Below are 16,387 nucleotides of genomic sequence, written 5' to 3'. Positions count from 1 at the left end.
GCTCTTAGAATTCATACCTGGAAAACACTCTCTGAACTTAGTAGCATAATCGTCGTCGTCGTCGTTGTCATCATCATCCTGCTTGGTGCTACTTACTGAGATTTCCTGTAGCCCAGACACTGTGCTAATTGTTCTCCAGGCGTCATTGTATCATGAACTTAGAAGCAGCAACAGCCTTATAAAATTGTTGTTCTGGTCTTATTTTTGTATAGTACGTGTGACCATAAAGAAGTGGAGTGACCAAGCTTCCTGCTGTTAATGTGTGGTAGAGCCTGGCCTCTGGCTGATTCTAGACCCGTTGTTAACCATTAAATTGCAGTGTTTTCCCGGTGGGCATTCTCAGAGCACGCTGCAAAGTGAACCTCTTGACTGACAATCAAAGTAAACACTAATGTGATTACCAAACAAGAAATTTTCTCAGATTTTCTAGCTTATTGATAATATAAGGCATTATACAGCTTGCAGATAAACTCTGAAATCAGACAAGGTTTGATCCAGGCCTCAGTATCATGTACAAGGTAATTCCTGGCACCCAAGACCCCCTTATGTTCAGCCCAGTGGGGCAATTTAGAACTTGGTTCTCCCCCCGGTTTTGCCTTGGAAGCTCACCATAGCATTATTATTTTTGTATTGAATTCTGAGTAAGTGTGAGTTCCATCCTGGACCCCTTCCCAGTGGCTCTCGAAGACAGTGTTACGTGTCTCCTAAGGACAGTCTTACAGACATGCTCTGTCTGCCTTCCTCTTATCCCTCTCTTTTTCTTCCAAATTTCACTACATCAAATTTTTATTGCATGTAATAAACCCTGGGGCTTTATATCTTAATACAGATTGTGAACTAAGTCAGTTACATTGTGGAAAGTATTTTGTGGGCTAAGATTGCAGTGGGGAGACAGAGAACAAGAACACACAACAGTACCAACCAGGTGGTCGTTGAGATGGGTCTCCCTGAGAGCAAGGCTTGAAGGAAGCTGGACCCAGTGACGTATGCAGTCTTGTGATAGCAGAGGCGGAGAGGCAGGGACAGCAGGACCTCTGAGACTGAGTGGTCAGCCCGGCTGGTCTGTGTGATGCCCTCCAGGTCGGTGAGAAACCCCATCTTTTAAGAGGGTGGATGGTGTCCGAGCAGTGATACCCACAAATATCATTTGGTCTCTACACACATGCACATACATGTGCACACATGTGCATGCACCAACATATATACACATATCAGGACTCAAGTGAACATCCTCCCCTGGCCGGCCCAAAGACTGGGAGGGAGTGCAAGGGTTAACCAGATGACTCTGGGAGGGAAGAACAGGGCAGTAGGCAGTACCCAGGCTGGAGCCATGCTTTTCCAATTAACAGCCAAAGGGTGATGTGGATGGAGGGATCCGAGAGAGAGTCAGATACTAGGTGGGGTCAGAGAAGTTCAAGTATTTTTCTGGAGACAGTGGAAGTGAACCGACATTCTATAAAGCACTCAGCAGAGTCCAGACCAGAGTCACAGAGCCCCTCCTCCCTCATCCATACACATCTGCTATCCCATTGGGAACACTTCCATGCATTTGTTACAGAACGCTCTCTGAAGCATCCCCGGCTGTCTACGCTGCCTTAAACCTGTGTTAACTTGCTTTCTGTTGCTGTGACAGAATAAGTGGGGAGAACAATAGAAAGAAGGAAAGGTTTTACTTTGGTTCACAGTTTTAGAAGTTTCAGTCCATGGTCATTTGGCTCTAGTACTTGTGGCTTGTGGTGAAGTGGAGCATTGTGGGAAGGAGCCCATGCCTGAGCCAAGCTGCTCATCTCAAGGTACCATGATGTGGGGATGCAGAGGTTGAGAGAGGTTGGGGACAAAAATGTCTCCATTTGCCTTGTCCTCCATGAATGACCTAAGTCTCCCAGGTAAGCCCCACTCTTCCACCACTTAATGGCTCACTATGAGTAGATGAATGGCTCAGTGAAGTCGATGCCCTCATGACTGACCTCTACCTCCAAACACTGACACATGGGTGGCCAAACCTTCAGTGTGGGGGCTTTCAGGGATAGCTCAGATCCCAACCTCTCCACCTTTGTATGCCCCCAAATACGCTGTTTGTGCCCCATGAAGGCCTCCTGTTGGGGAGCCCTTGCTTGACTTCCAGTTAGCCTTGCTGATGGTCCCTTTCCTAGGTGACCAGGTGTTAGGGCTTCATATGTGTGTTTGCTGCAATAACTAGCATCTAACAAGCGACCGTTGTTTACTATACTAGGCTGTCCGTTGCACCCTGCTAATCCAGCCTTTGTATAGATGAGTATGCAGAAGTTAAAGGCCCATCTAACCCCTCTGTTACCTGTGTTTAAGCTAGGGCTCCAGAGGCCCTTTGCTTCAATACTCAGTGCGTGGCACTGCACCTCTATATAAGCCTTGTGAAAGACACTCTGTTGCAGATGTTTATGTGTGTGCACATGCCTTTTATACTGTCTAGGGATTTTTTGTTAAATTAATTACATTTGGGTTTTTGTTTTTTTGACCGTTTCATTGATGAATTCTGACTATTCTCACGTCTGACTTCTTTAGCTCCTTCTTAACTGTGCCCCCTCACATTCGTTGTGTTTTTTTTTGTTTTGTTTTTCCTGTGACCTCTGAGTTTAACCCAGGCTGCCTGTGTGGCCTTGGGTTTGGAACTGTCCAGTGGAGCCCAGTGCATTCACTGGTGGATACACAGCTGAAGACAGTGGCTCTTGGTCTCCCAGAAGCTATCAGCAGCCAATTCTTCCTGTAAATTGAGAACCATCTGAAATTCACTTTTTACCTGCTGGTACTTTATGTACATTCTCTTGATGTGCGGTGTTAACAAAATTCTCTCATAATCTGTGAGATGTATGCCAGCTGTTCAGAACCCGAATGAGTATGGGCTCCTGATTCTGGGTGGAATTTGGTTTGGGGTCTCATTTGTCATTATGTTTCTGTTTTGTCCCAGACCAGCATTAAAGAAGGGCAGCTGCTGAAGCAAACCAGCTCTTTCCAAAGGTGGAAAAAGAGATACTTCAAACTTCGAGGCCGTACACTCTATTATGCAAAGGACTCTAAGGTAACTTCCAAAGACTGGTCTTAAGTACTCTATGTCATGACTAGACCCAAAGCTTCGGTGGTGCAAGCTGCATTTGTCTTGTACCTGTTATAGCTTAACTGTCCTCAAATGGATTTATTATAAATGTGGTCACCTTGTACTCCACCTCAAGGGGGAGCTATTGAGTTAGTTCTGTTCTCCAGGGACAATCTTATGGGTGGCTTAGTTTAATATACTTTGGTTCCCTTTTCTTCTTCTAAGTAAAATAAGTTATAAATAACGTAGAATAAATTAAAATCTTTGGGCTTTTCCCCCTTTCCCTTTTAAATCTTTTTGACTGTAAGAGAGTGAGAGTTGCTATAACTGTTAGGAGTTTACATCCTGGGGTCACATGTAAGTTCATAGCCCAACTAACACTCAGTCCAAGTGTGCCTGTGTCTACCATGTGCTGCTGAGAGAAAGCTTATGGCCATACATGCCTAGTGCTTTCAGAATCGGGGTATAAATACCCCCTTCATTATGGTAGCAGTTAGAGTAAATGCCATGTTGTAATAAAATTGAGACAAAATAATTTTTTTGCAACAGTTGAATGAAATAATAATGTAGTTTGGGAAGAAGATCCCTATTAAAACTGTATTTTAGTGTTGCCTGAAAAGTAAGCATTAGGATGCCAGAGGAATAACCATTTCCATTTTTTAAAATGTATGTCCCTGATGTAATTAGAAGCTGAAAACCAACCAGCCAGCAAACCTAATTCTTGGTTTGTGGAACAGTAGTGGAAGGAGTAACTGACTACTTACATTAAAGTAATAACAAAATAAGGTATCTTATTTAAAAGTCTGATGCTGCCCATTGTCCCTGCTCCGGCTCCATCTTGTCTTTGCACATCTCCATGTAGAAACACGGAGTTCTTGACTGCCTGAGACTTTGGCTGTGCATCCTGCTAAGTGCCCCTGAGATGGTCCCATGTATGAGATGACTGGTTTGTTTTCTGCTGAGGAAACAGCTGGGGACTTCCCATGGCGTTTTCTTCTGATCCAGTTGTCCGTGTTTAAGAGTCTGCCTTGCACTGCCCTTAGCTTTGTCTCTTTCATGTCCTGGAGGAGATGTGTAATATCCCTTCCAGTTGGGAAACAAGTCTAGTTGAATTAAAGTAAATTAAATAAAATTATAGTAAATGTAACGTAACCCCCTGGAGATCTGGGAGAGTGGAAGTTGTCAGAAAGGCGAGACGTGTTTCTCTGCGGCCCTGATGGTGAACCGTTGCTCCCCTTATGCTGGAAGTCCACTGGCTTAAAAGTCGACAAAGACCAACCCACTGAAAGCAGGAAAGATGATACTTAATTATTCATATTTACTAATGGCTAATTTGTTCCTTTTAAAAAAAATCTTATTTCTCGGGAGTTTTCACCACTGACACATTTTGATTAAAATAATGTTTAAGAGTGTGAAAGAAACACAGTTTTCTGTTTGCAGAGCACAGTCACCATCTCATTTAGATGCATTTTGATAAATGAGGACTGTAAGGTCCAAAGGATTCAGTCAGTCTCTTTGATCTGAGCCAGGGCTAGTTCTCAGTCTACACTCAACAAAGCTGTGGGCCACAAGCTTTAGGGTGTGGGTTTGGGAGTGGGTGTGGGAATGTGCGTGTTCCTCAGTTGGTTCTCTGTAACTGTAATAGATAGGCTTGCTGAGGACACCGGTCATCTGTGTGGAAGCTGCTTCCCAGGGAGCCATGGGAACTGGTTTCAGTCGTTCTTCTTGAGACAAAATCGCGCAGTGTCCCTAAGTTGACTTTCATGTTTGATTCCTAATTCTTGTCATCATTCTTATAGTCATGGGCTGATAGTGAAAACATACATAAGAGCCTGGAGCTGGGTTTCTGCATAACGTGTGTGTTCTTGTCCATCAACAGTCCTTGATATTTGATGAAGTTGACCTCTCAGATGCCAGTGTCGCTGAAGCAAGCACAAAAAACGCCAACAACAGCTTCACGGTATGGTTATGCTCAGTTCTCTGTTCCAGGCCTCGGGGTGGGGGTGGTGCTGGCTTTTCCTCAGCATATGCAGGTGTCTGGTTCAGTCCTTATTGACACAATCAATTCTGAGAAATGCTTTACGTTCTAACATTAAATCTGTGATTGGCTATTAGTTCAGTAAACTTGGGTTTAAATATTTTTCATATATATATAGTTTTAAAGATGTATATTTAAAATATTCATATAACACTCAGTAGCTCATACCTATAATCCTAGTACGTGGGAGGCTGAGGCAGGAGGATTCCCATGAGTTTCAGGGCATCCTGGGCTACACCGTGAGACTGTGTTTCTAACAAACAAACAAGGATTGTTTTTCTTTTTACTTTTTGTGTTTTTAAAGTTTTTACTTCCTTTAAGTTAATCTTTCATTTAATTCTATTGTTCTGAAATGTTTAAAAGCATTGTTATTTATCTACCATCTTAAAAAGTATTTTCTCCTCTTATTTTCACTCCACTTGGTGTTACAGGCAGTTGCTGTAGTTCAGGTTTTCATTTCTCCTCACTTAGGGAAGTCATCAGGGAATGCTTGAGGAGGGCTCTTCTGTTCCAGCCTCTTCTCTAATGAAAAATTGCGTTAGTTAAAGGGACTAGCTTGTTTGCCATCGCCTGTAAATTCCATCTCTCAGCCATAAAATCATATATGACCTCTCTCAGTGTTCTGTTAGCCTTCTACACCCACCAGTGCAGGCGACTGTGCCTCAGCTTGCCTGTTCCCCTGATTTCTTTCTCCCTGTAGCTGTTGAAACCCTACCATTTTTCCCATTCTGCTTCTTTCACTTACGAAATCAAAATATAAGTTGACTTCCCTTTATATCACCAGTATTTATGATAAGCAGAAATTAAAAATGGATATATGCATTTGCATATGTAAATCTCCCTCTAGATTTTTCCATAGTTCGGGGAGCTCCTGCAGCTCCTCGTGCAGTGACATACTCCTTAGCTCCCCTGTGATGCATGCTTCTGCTAAGTCACACCCACTTGCACTTCCAGCCCTCACACCAAGGAGTCGCCGCTACTGACACTAAGTGTCTGGTGTCTGTCCCTTAGGTGCACAGACCACAGGAGACAGCCAGGTAAGCAAACAGGACCATGGTCGAGGTGAGCTCTGGGCAGAAGATGAGTGCAGAGAGGAAGCGAATGGATTCAGAGTTAGTCTTATTGATTTATGGGCATGTGGGATAGTTCATAGTGTAAACAGTGCTTTGCTGCTCCTTCTCCCTAGGGAGAGTTTAGTTTGAGAAGAGGAAAGCCAAGAATAGAATCCTGGGAAAATGTTAAAATGTAAGGTTTGACCAGAAGACGGGGCGAGAGCGTTCTTAAGTGAAGAAGTAGAACCCCTCGGCGGTGATGTCATAAGAACCCAGCATCAGAGTTTCAAGATGGAAGTTGCTAAATGTCAGGTGCTGTGGAGAGGGCAGGTCCGGGAGGAACTGAGAGGTGACGTGAATTTGTGAACTTGGGGGCTAGTGTGGTCACGTGGCCGCGAGTGGTTTTCAGGGCGGGGTGGTGTGCATTAGGCTGTGCTGTTAATTTGGAGTGAGATAGCAGGCTTTTTCCTGAGGCTTGGCTGCCAGGAGCCCAGATACAGCCAGGGAGTGTTTGGGTGATGAGAGCCTTGTGGCTTTGTTGCTTTTCACTTTGCTTTAAAATTGGACCTTGAGTGTGTTTATATGAAGAACGGAAGGAGCTATTAGATGGGGCAAGGTTGCTGAGTGAGCTGGTGGATGTAAAAACCGGGCCACGGCGTGAGCACTGAGCCGAGCCTGAGGCAGGACTGGGCAGCAAGCATGTGCTTTTCAAGCCCAGACAGTACCGTTTTCTCAGTAAAACCGAAGACAAGGCTGTGTGGCTGTGAGTGGGAGCTCGGGAAGGCTTGGAATAGCTTCTGTGGAGAGGCAGCATGGAAACCATCCGGGACCTGAAAATTACGTTCACTAAAGCCTGGTTTGAGTAATGCCTATACAATCTGTGCTTATAGAATAGTCTTTCAATTACTAGAGAGCAAGCAGGTGGACTGAGAAGAGTGGTGGTTTTCAAGGCCTTGGGGCAGAGGGGTAAAGGTAATGCTGGCCGCTTGAAGTGTCAGCAGTTCAGAGCAGCTCCTCTTCTCTACACTCAGTGTTTGAGAATAAAACGCTAGCAGGCACAGGCAGCTTTGCTGTTATCTGAGCAGGTGCCAGTAAACCTGAGGAATATGCCTTCCTTAACCCCTCTTCACCAGCTGCCTGATGTGTGCCCTTCCTGTGACTGCTGTGTGGTGTTGCCTTTCTACCTGTGGCCGTTGAAATCCTACCACTTCTCCAATTCTTCTGCTCCTTTCATTTACAAACTATAAATTGACTTCCCACTGTATCACCGGCATTTATGATAGGCAGAGAACTTCAGAAATAGAGATTTCTGTCTATATCTATTTGCACATGTAAATCTTCCATATTTACTTCAAGATTGGAATGTTTGCTTATTATTCAAGTCTGCCAAGTGAGGGTGGGCTAGGCTGAGCCATTTGCCTTCCTCTGGGAGTGCGTGAAGGATGTGTGTAGGTAGGATGTGTATGTATGTATGCCTGCTTGCATGTATATATGTATGTAGGTGTGCATGCATGTATTTATTTATACACCAAAGGGAGTTAGAGGTAATCTGAAGGCGAGTCCCAAAGTGGACAGTGTAAGGGTTAGCATACTTTCAGGTGAGGGTGAGGCCTGGGCCTTTAAACACAGGCACAGGAAACACAGGAGCCTGGGTTTGGAGAGATTATGCAGATCACTTATGCACATCATCACCTGTTCCTCGCTCTCCAGCTGCACTGCTCACTTCCGTAGTAAACACAACTTGCCCTAGGCTACCCTATGCAGAGGTAAGTCGGTGTGTTTATCATGAGCTCGCTGACGACAGGGACTGTGTCTCTCCTGGTCCTTCAGAGAACCTTACTCACTCGTGTTTGCTGGTTTTGAAACACAAGATCAAAGTTTCGGTCAGCATGAGAAGACACAGGGCCTTGGACGTTTCATCAGCCAACTGTTCCTTACTAGCGACGGAGAGGCTTTTGAAAAGTTAGATTGCTTAGCGTTGTCCTCTAGCAGAAACTTGGTAGAACTTTCCACAGCATAAAATGGAGCAAAAGGCATGTTTTCAAGTGGTGATTGCCAATCCTCCTGCTTAAATATTTAGATGTCCTGCCTTCCTCGGTCATCTTGTCTGCACTGACACCGCTATTTTGGCTGGTTCATGTCAGAGGTTAATGGTGCAGTGTGATGGGCTTGCAGCTAGAGACTAGCAGTGGCCAAATCCTGCTCTTCCCGAAGTCCCTAAGGCAATGTATTGACAAGAAATGGAGGTACATGGACCATCTATAAATAGTTGATGGAAAATGGAAAACTTACACTTTGCTTCAAAATGACTGCTTGACTCTTTGAAGTTGGCTTCCGGAGTGAGGGTAGCTGCTAGCCTACCCCTGAAGCAGCTCACAGTCACTTCTGTATCCAGTGTCTGTGAGTCCCCCTCACGGACACCAAGACAGTAGAGCAGGGGTGGTGGGCGTGGTTTAAGACCTGTATACACTGGGGGCCGTGTCCTACACAGTCTCCTTTACCACCTCTTCCTTTCTAGCCTGGGCCTTAGTAGTTGTTTAGTTTTTTTCCATTGTCTAAACCATCATGGGTATTGTATAGTTTTCTATTGCTCTGTGTCTTTCTCACAAACACAGCAGCTTTAAAAAATGCCCCTCTGTCTGACAGTCTCTGCGGGCTGAGAAGCACAGCCGGATTCCTTTTCTCCAAGTCTTAAAAATGTTGATTTGATGAGTTAAAATGCATCTGCAAAGACTTTAAAGGTTTATTTATTATTTTTAATGACATTTATTTATTGGTGTGGGGGTGGGTAAGTGCACATGCACACTCAAGGATCTGTCAGTCTTCGAGAACAACTTTCAGGGGTTGATCTTCTGCTCCCATCGTAAGTTCTGGGGATGGAGCCCAGGTGATCAGGTTTGACAGCAAGCGCCTTTACCCACTGCACCAATAACACCAGCCCCACACACCTATTTTCCCCCAAGACAGGGTTTCTCTTGTCTGTCCTGGACTCTCTTTGTAGACCAGGCTGGCCTTGAACTCACAGAGATCCTCCTGCCTCTGCCTCCCTGAGTGCTGGGATGGCAGGTCTGTACCACTGTGCCCGGCTCACACACACCAGTTTTTAATTGCCTTCCACTGGGCTTCTTTGGTTAGAGTTTTATAAGTGCTTTCTGAGGCAAGCAACTGCGGAAACCTGCTAACCCTGAAAGCACCTTTTTATGACTTCAGGTGGCGGTGCTCTGGGCAGGGACTAGAAAAGGACAGTTGCAGGTAGTGCCTTACTTCTCTATCTTATGAGCAAATGAGGTTGATATACATTAAGTTATTTGTAGTCTAAGTTCTGCTGTGATGGGCAAAGCTCAAGAGCTTAGGTTAGGCCGAGCAGCCTGGTTTTGGCTTCCAGCTCAGCCCTCTTGTGTGACCGCGGCCACATTAGTCAATCCCTTCAAACCCACATTGTCTCAGGTATGTGAGTCCCTGCTTCCTAAGGCCCTGCATACCAGATTGTGATGACATGTAAAATACCCAGGACAGTGATGAGCACATGTAGTTTAGTAGCTGGTAATGGCTCTTACCCTGAATGTAGCCCCATCTTTTCTCCTCACACTTGACAGTATCTGGCCAATTTATAAAAGCTTGGAAACTTCGAAGGGTATATAGACCAATTCCATCTTGAGAAAACATCCCATCTCGCCTGTCTGAGAGACAGGAGGAAGATGTATGTCAGCTTTCCATCCTATGCTAGTAAGTGTGGTTGGGAAGAGTGACCGGTTAGCAATGAGATGGTGGCCACAGACTGTTAGGCTAATGCTGTTTACTACAGGCTTTGAGGTGATTTAAACATTACCCCAGGCACAGCTTTCGGAGCTGTTCACATGCGTCCTTTAAATTTTAATGACGATTTAAGATGAGCAAGACAAACTCATCGTCAGGGCAGGACACTTTCAAGGCTAACTTAGCAACCTTGTCTCACAATAAAATATAAAATTAAAGTGGTGCTGGTGGGGGAGGAGGCTGGAAGAGGCTGCCTCTGTGGTTATTGAGGATGTGGAGGCCATAGGTCCAGCAGGTCCAGTCCCCAGCATTGGGGGCGGATGGCAAAAGATGGCAGAAAGGACGTGGGATGTTTGTTTGTGTGCTTGTTTGAGTCAGAAGGAGTGCAGAGGTTCTTCATGAAGGGTCACTGAGCTGTGCGTCAGATTCCACTGTTATTGCATAGCCACCTGGGTCCCTGCAGGCACCGTGTGAGCAGAAGAGAAAGCTCTTACTGGCCCAGGGCGCCTTGTTGGAGCAGGTCTGCAGAGAGCTGCTGTAGCACCCTCTCCCACTTGATTTGGAATTACCTAGGAGTCATACCTCTCCCTCTGCTTGAGGGCATCCCCACAGAGTTTTAACTAAGAAGGGGAGACCCACTGTAGGTGTGAGAGGCATCACCCTTGGCCCTGCCAGCCTAGACTGAACGAACGCAGAAAGCCGGTGTTAGCATTCTCCTCTGTCTGCTTCTGGTCTGAGGAGACAGGGAGGCTCGCCACCTGCTCCTGCGCCCATGGGCTCACCGCTGACCTCTGACCGCTGCTTTATCTAACCAGCTGTGGTAGAGTTATCTTCTCAAACTGGTGAGCCCAGATTAAGTCCTTCCTTCATTTGTTTCTTGTAAGGTATTTGGTCACAGTGGCCAGAAACAATGCCAGTTTGCCATTTGATTATGATTCTGGCAGGAGAATTTAAAGTGTTTACATTCAAGGAAACCAGTAAGCAAGAAGGGCACACTGTGTGGGCCTTACACCCCCAGGGATTCTGCATCCATGCCACGTTTGGCAGAGCCGCCCGGGTTTAATGGGAAGGAGAACTGTTCCTGGGAGTTTGTTTCTGTCGCAGTTGCTTTGTTTATTCTGCTTTTTCCTTGACTTCCTCTCGATTGATGGAGCTCAGCTTGCCTCTCTCTGAAGAGGGATCTCACATCCTTTGAACCTAAAAAAGTGTCAGTTTGCTTTCATCCAGTAATGTCTCAGTAGCTAACCCAAAAGGGAGGGTCTGAAACTTGCTTTTTCCTACGTGATTTGGGAAAGCATGTGACGTAAAAGGTGCAACGACTATCACCTGAGTGAACGATCCCTTAGCTAGCAAGCCACCTGCAAGCGTTGTTCTAAATGCTTTATGACTGGTAAGTCATTTGATTTTTTAATACCATTCCGGTGAGGCAAGTCTACCGTAACCTCTCCTAGAGAGGCAAGGAAACAGTGTCAGGCCTCTAAAACATGGGACCCATGCAGGGTCTGTAGCCTCAGCGTGTACTTTTGACTGCTCCACTGTCCTCCCTCATGATTTGGCCATTTAAGCAGATGTGGCTATCACAGTGATACTCTGGTTGGTCTCCCGTGTTCACTTGTCTTTTCTACATCAACTCAGCGAGAATCTCAGGCTACATACACTACCAGATGTACAGCACACACCTGCTGCTCAGACTACAAATCTAGACTAATACAGTGCATTCTGGGTACCAGGTCTTAAAGAGACAGGTAGACTAAAAGATCACACAGAAGAAGGTGCCTGGGAGTTTTGGGATTGAATGGCATGCAAGGGCTTCTTATTTTTTTTTTTTTAATTAAAAAAATGGGAATATGGTTTAGCAACATGAGTCTAGCAGGTTATAGACCTTGTCACAGAGAGCTGGCAAGCTGAGTTCAGTCTTCCAAACCCACGTAAAAGTGAAAGGAGAGAACTGACTCTGCAGAAATGTCCTCTAACCTCCAAACATACACCTCTCATACATACACCTCCATACATATTCCTCCCATACATGTACCTCCCATACATACACCTCCCATACATACACCTCCCATACATACACCTCCCATATATATACCTCCTGATGATGATGGTGGTGGTGGTGATGATGATGATGATGATATTTTTAAGGTTTTTGAAATATTTGAGGAATTATTTTATGAGAGGCAGTGATAGGTTTGTGTGGTTGGATTCACGGAGGGTCGATTTCCACTCAACATAAAAGAACTTTCTAACTAGAATTATCTAATAGAACAAGCCTGTTGTGAGGTAATGGCCTTGCCCACTGTTAGAACTCTTCAGGCATCTCCTTCCCTGTTAGCAGAAAGGGGCTTTCAGAGTCTTCAGGACAGGCCCAGCTTCAGAGCTGAGATGAACTGATTCAGGTTGGAAGACTGGGAGCTGTGTAGATGCAGGGCTCCTGTTGGTTTGGGCTGTGTAGATGTGGGTCTCCTCTTGGTTTGAGCTGTATAGATGCGGGGCTCCTGTCAGTTTGGGCTGTGTAGATGCGGGGCACCTATTAGTTTGGGCTGTGTAGATGTGGGGCTCCTGTTGGTTTGGGCTGTGTAGATGCGGGGCTCCTGTTGGTTTGGGATAGTCAGAGAAGCATGGACTGAAATGATTGCACAGTGGCTTCCACCTTTCCCACGTGTTATGTCATGGTGCCACTCAGCAAGAACCCAGTGACTTGACTTTAAGAAGGCTTTGCGGGGTCAATGACCTGGTGTTGGTGTGTGGGAGCAATGAGCTGAGCTGATGGAAGCTAGTTCCCTTCCAGCTTCTAGTGATGTGGCTGGGCTGACTCCCCGAGCCTGGTGCGCGGCACAGACGGGAAAGCCAACACACATTTTCACATGAATCAACAAATGAATGATGTTTATAAACTTATAAGCAGTACCCTTTCGTGGTTTAGCATAGGCGCAGCATTTCTCCTTTTTCCTCCATGATGTTTGGGTTTTTATAATATCTCCATAAATATTTGTGTCTTCGTGACATTTTTCTGTTATATACAGTGGCTCAGATTACTTTTAAACCAGCAAGTGTTACAGACATGGCTCTTGTCTTACTAATCACTGCAGTGGTCTCAACTTTGATTACATAAATATTAGAAGCCTAAGTGTAGCCAGACTAATATTTTATTAAAATATTTTATGATACTTTAAAGTGATTCTGTTAACATACTGCTTACAAGCTGAGGCAGGGATTTGCCATGAGTTTGGGGCCAGTCTAGGCTGCAGCAGGCCAGGCTTCCTTCTCTCGGGAGAAACAAACTTGTTATGACTGGCCCGATGCCTGGCTTTTATGAAGCTGGTGTCCTAAGTGGTCTTTGGACTGAGGCATTTTGTGCAAGACCAATAGAGAATTTCTGTTCAGATGAAGTTTCTCATACCTTGGTGGAGTGTCTTAGAGGACTGACCTTCCCAGTGTTTCTGCCATGTTGCATTGTCCAGTGAATGACAGCCTGCCTGCCACACAGCCTCCTTGGCCTTGAAACAAATGATAAATCTATACTAACGTGCCTTTATACGTTCCAAATACATGGTTGTGAGCTGATTACATCACTGTTTCCATGGACCACATTTGGCCCTTGTAATTCTATGGAGCTAAACATTAAGAACCCATCTTTCTCATGTAGAATTTCTGTATGGGACCTGGCAAGGGTACTGAGCCAGTGGCCATAGCCTCTACAGTCACTGTGCTCTGCAGAGGTTTTGCAGATGTGTGTGTAGTGTGAAGGGGGGGGTGGCATGTTAGTTAAAGGCACTTTGGCTCCTTACACATGTAGGGCAATGTGATTTCTGATATCCATTTGCAGTCCAGAGTGTAGGGCTCTGTAAAAGACAAACTCCCACCTCATGTCAGTGCCTGGAATAGGGGCCTCATGTGGGCAGATGGCCTACTGGCCATAGTAATAATTTTAAAAATAGAATATTAACTATCTAGACATGTCTCAGGAGGGCTGGCTAGGAGATGTCCATCTCAGTGTAGCAGCAGAACTCTGAGCTGTGGAGGCCTTGCGTCCTGTGTGATGTGTTCTGAAAAACAGAGTCCATCCATCCACCTCACAGACTATAGCTCCATTAGGTAATCTAGAGTGTTAGCCTTTTAGTTTTAAAAATGTATTCTAATAATTATGGTTTATGTTTGATGTTAAAAATGAAAACAGTACTAAAGAAAGCCTGTTATTTTACAAGATCTTAGCAACTGAAGGTATTTATTATACAGCAGAAGACAATAGCTTTGCTTCTGGATCTACTTTAGTGTATGAAACATGAGTAGAGAGTAAATAGCTACAGTGAGGATGGATAGCACACTCAAAATCTCAGGCTCATAGGATGCAATTACATGCCAAATGACCACTTTTATCAATTCTTTATTTTTATTTTATGTGTATGGATATTTTGTGTGTGTGTGTGTGTGTGTGTGTGTGTGTGTGTGTGTGTGTGTGTATGCGTATATGCTTGGTGCCTATGGGAACCGGAAGGTGGTGTCCAGTCCCCTGGAACTGTAGTTACGGATTATTGTGAGCCACCATATAGGTACTTGGAACTGAACCTTTGCAAGAGCAGCCAGTGCTCCTAGGTGCTGAGCCCTTTCTCCAGCTCCAGGACCGCCATTCTTAGTAGGAAGTGTTCTAATTTGGCCGTTCAGAGTGAAGTTTCATCACCTATTAAGCCAGTGGATGTGGAACAGTGAACCAGCGAGCAATTTGAGAGTACTTTCTATTGTCTCATGTCAGTTCCTCTGTTGGCTGCTCAGCTGACTGCCTTTATTAGACAAGTGAGGAATCACCACTTTAATTTTTCTCAATATAAAAAACATTTTTTTAGTTAAGAATTCAGTTTTCTGACAAAGTCATTTGTAGAGGAATATTAATTCAGAACATGGCTGCTCTGGCAAGAGATCACATCCAAACATGATGTAGGTCTGTGTGATCTGGCTGGAATATAAACACAGTTTTAATCCAGGAGACAGAGGCAAACAGGTCTAAGTTCAAAGCTAGCTTGGTATAGAGCAACTATCAGCTAAAGAAAAGCTTAGGTCCAGGTTTGGTGGCGCATGCCATTAATCCCAAAGGAAGGTTAAGTTAGTTTTGTAGAGGGAAGCACCCATATTTGAAAGTGATGCCTAATTGAATGCCAGAAAAGGCGATGAGTCACAGAAGATTAGACAGTTTTACAGTTTTACAGAGAGAGGAGGCAGTCTTACCAGGGTAGTAATAGAGAGAACTCAGGTGAAGATGGAACAAGCCAGAAAATGAGAAGAAGCCAGAAGATTAGAGCAGATTGCTAAGTTAGTTTGAGGCCAGGCAGAGCAATTCCAGGCCAAGAGAGAAGCCAGATTAAATATGTCAGCTGGGAGAAGAGTTTGAGCCAGAACAGCTGAGCTGAATCAGCCAGGACAGAGTTCAGAAAGCACAAGTAAGGGGGAGCTTGTTAAGCAGTAAGTCTCAGAGGCTGAAGACATTCTAGGCCGAGGTTAGATTGTATGGAGACTAGAAGCTTCCAGGACTAGGCCTAGGTTAGAAGGAGGCAGTAAGCCTCGGAGACAACAATTGAGCCAGGAGAATAAAAGTTACTTTTACAGACATTAAGTTAGATGTTATCAAAAAGAGCTTTTCTGCTTAGTAGTTGTTGTCTTATTCCTTTTTTGGTCTTGGACTCAGTTTATGCTTTTGGCCAAGACCACACTTTGATTCGTGGTGGTAGAAATAGGTTTGTGTCAGTGCAGGGCAGTAGACGGCCTGGTGGGCAGTGGACTAGCCCAGCGATGGCTAAGAGGTTGCGGAGACATCATTGTCATTAGTCTCATCAGTTGAGACCTGCTGGTAGGTGAACCAAAGGGTTTTGGACAGTTCTGAAACTCAGGTTAGCTAATTGCAGGGTTGAGGGGGAGGGTCCACCAGCCCTCTCAGGACACTCTGAGAAGCTTCTGGTACACTATCCCTGCAGGCAGGGAACTCTAGGCAAAAGGTAATATTTTTGTTTTGAGAGAAAACTGACTAGTAACTGTTAAGAGCTTAGAGGACAATATAAAGGCTATTATAAAGAGAGACATCTTTGACTAACAGATGCCTGGAACAGTTGTCCGTTAAAAAAAAAAAAAAAAAGGAGTTTCCCTGGGAATCTTATTCTGGAAGACAAACTGCCGAAGCCTGGTGCCAGCCAGAGGAGGGACTTATCTCTGAGAAAGAGATTTCACACACAGTCTCAACAACTTGTCCAACAGGAAAGACAGGAGCCAAAGCCACGGGAGCGGGTGAGACCACACTGTGGCCAGGACTGCTTAGTTATGTGTCCATCGTGTCTTCAGTTTAACATAAATCTCAGGCTAGACCCCCAAGATGGACCCAGGACCCTGCAATTCCGTGCTCTCTTCCCAGTGTGGCCGGATCTTCTTCTACTTTTTGCTCTTTAGCTATGCTGGCCAGTAAGCTCCAGAACTCCTCCTCTCTCT

At 45.0% G+C, this 16,387-nt stretch overlaps 1 protein-coding gene across 2 annotated transcripts in view; it reads left to right on the top strand.

Annotated features, from left to right (window-relative positions):
- Positions 1 to 16,387, top strand: part of Dgkh (diacylglycerol kinase eta) — a 171,870-nt gene that overhangs the window by 80,646 nt on the left and 74,837 nt on the right. For both annotated transcript variants that reach the window (XM_051160864.1, XM_051160863.1), the window contains exons 3-4: positions 2,945 to 3,055; positions 4,950 to 5,030. In XM_051160864.1, coding sequence (XP_051016821.1) covers positions 2,945 to 3,055; positions 4,950 to 5,030 — 192 coding nt within the window. The remainder of the gene's footprint in view (positions 1 to 2,944; positions 3,056 to 4,949; positions 5,031 to 16,387) is intronic.

Source organism: Acomys russatus, chromosome 18 (genome assembly GCF_903995435.1).
Source record: "Acomys russatus chromosome 18, mAcoRus1.1, whole genome shotgun sequence".
Classification (NCBI taxonomy): domain Eukaryota; kingdom Metazoa; phylum Chordata; class Mammalia; order Rodentia; family Muridae; genus Acomys; species Acomys russatus.
This window is presented reverse-complemented; position numbering and strand designations above follow the sequence as displayed.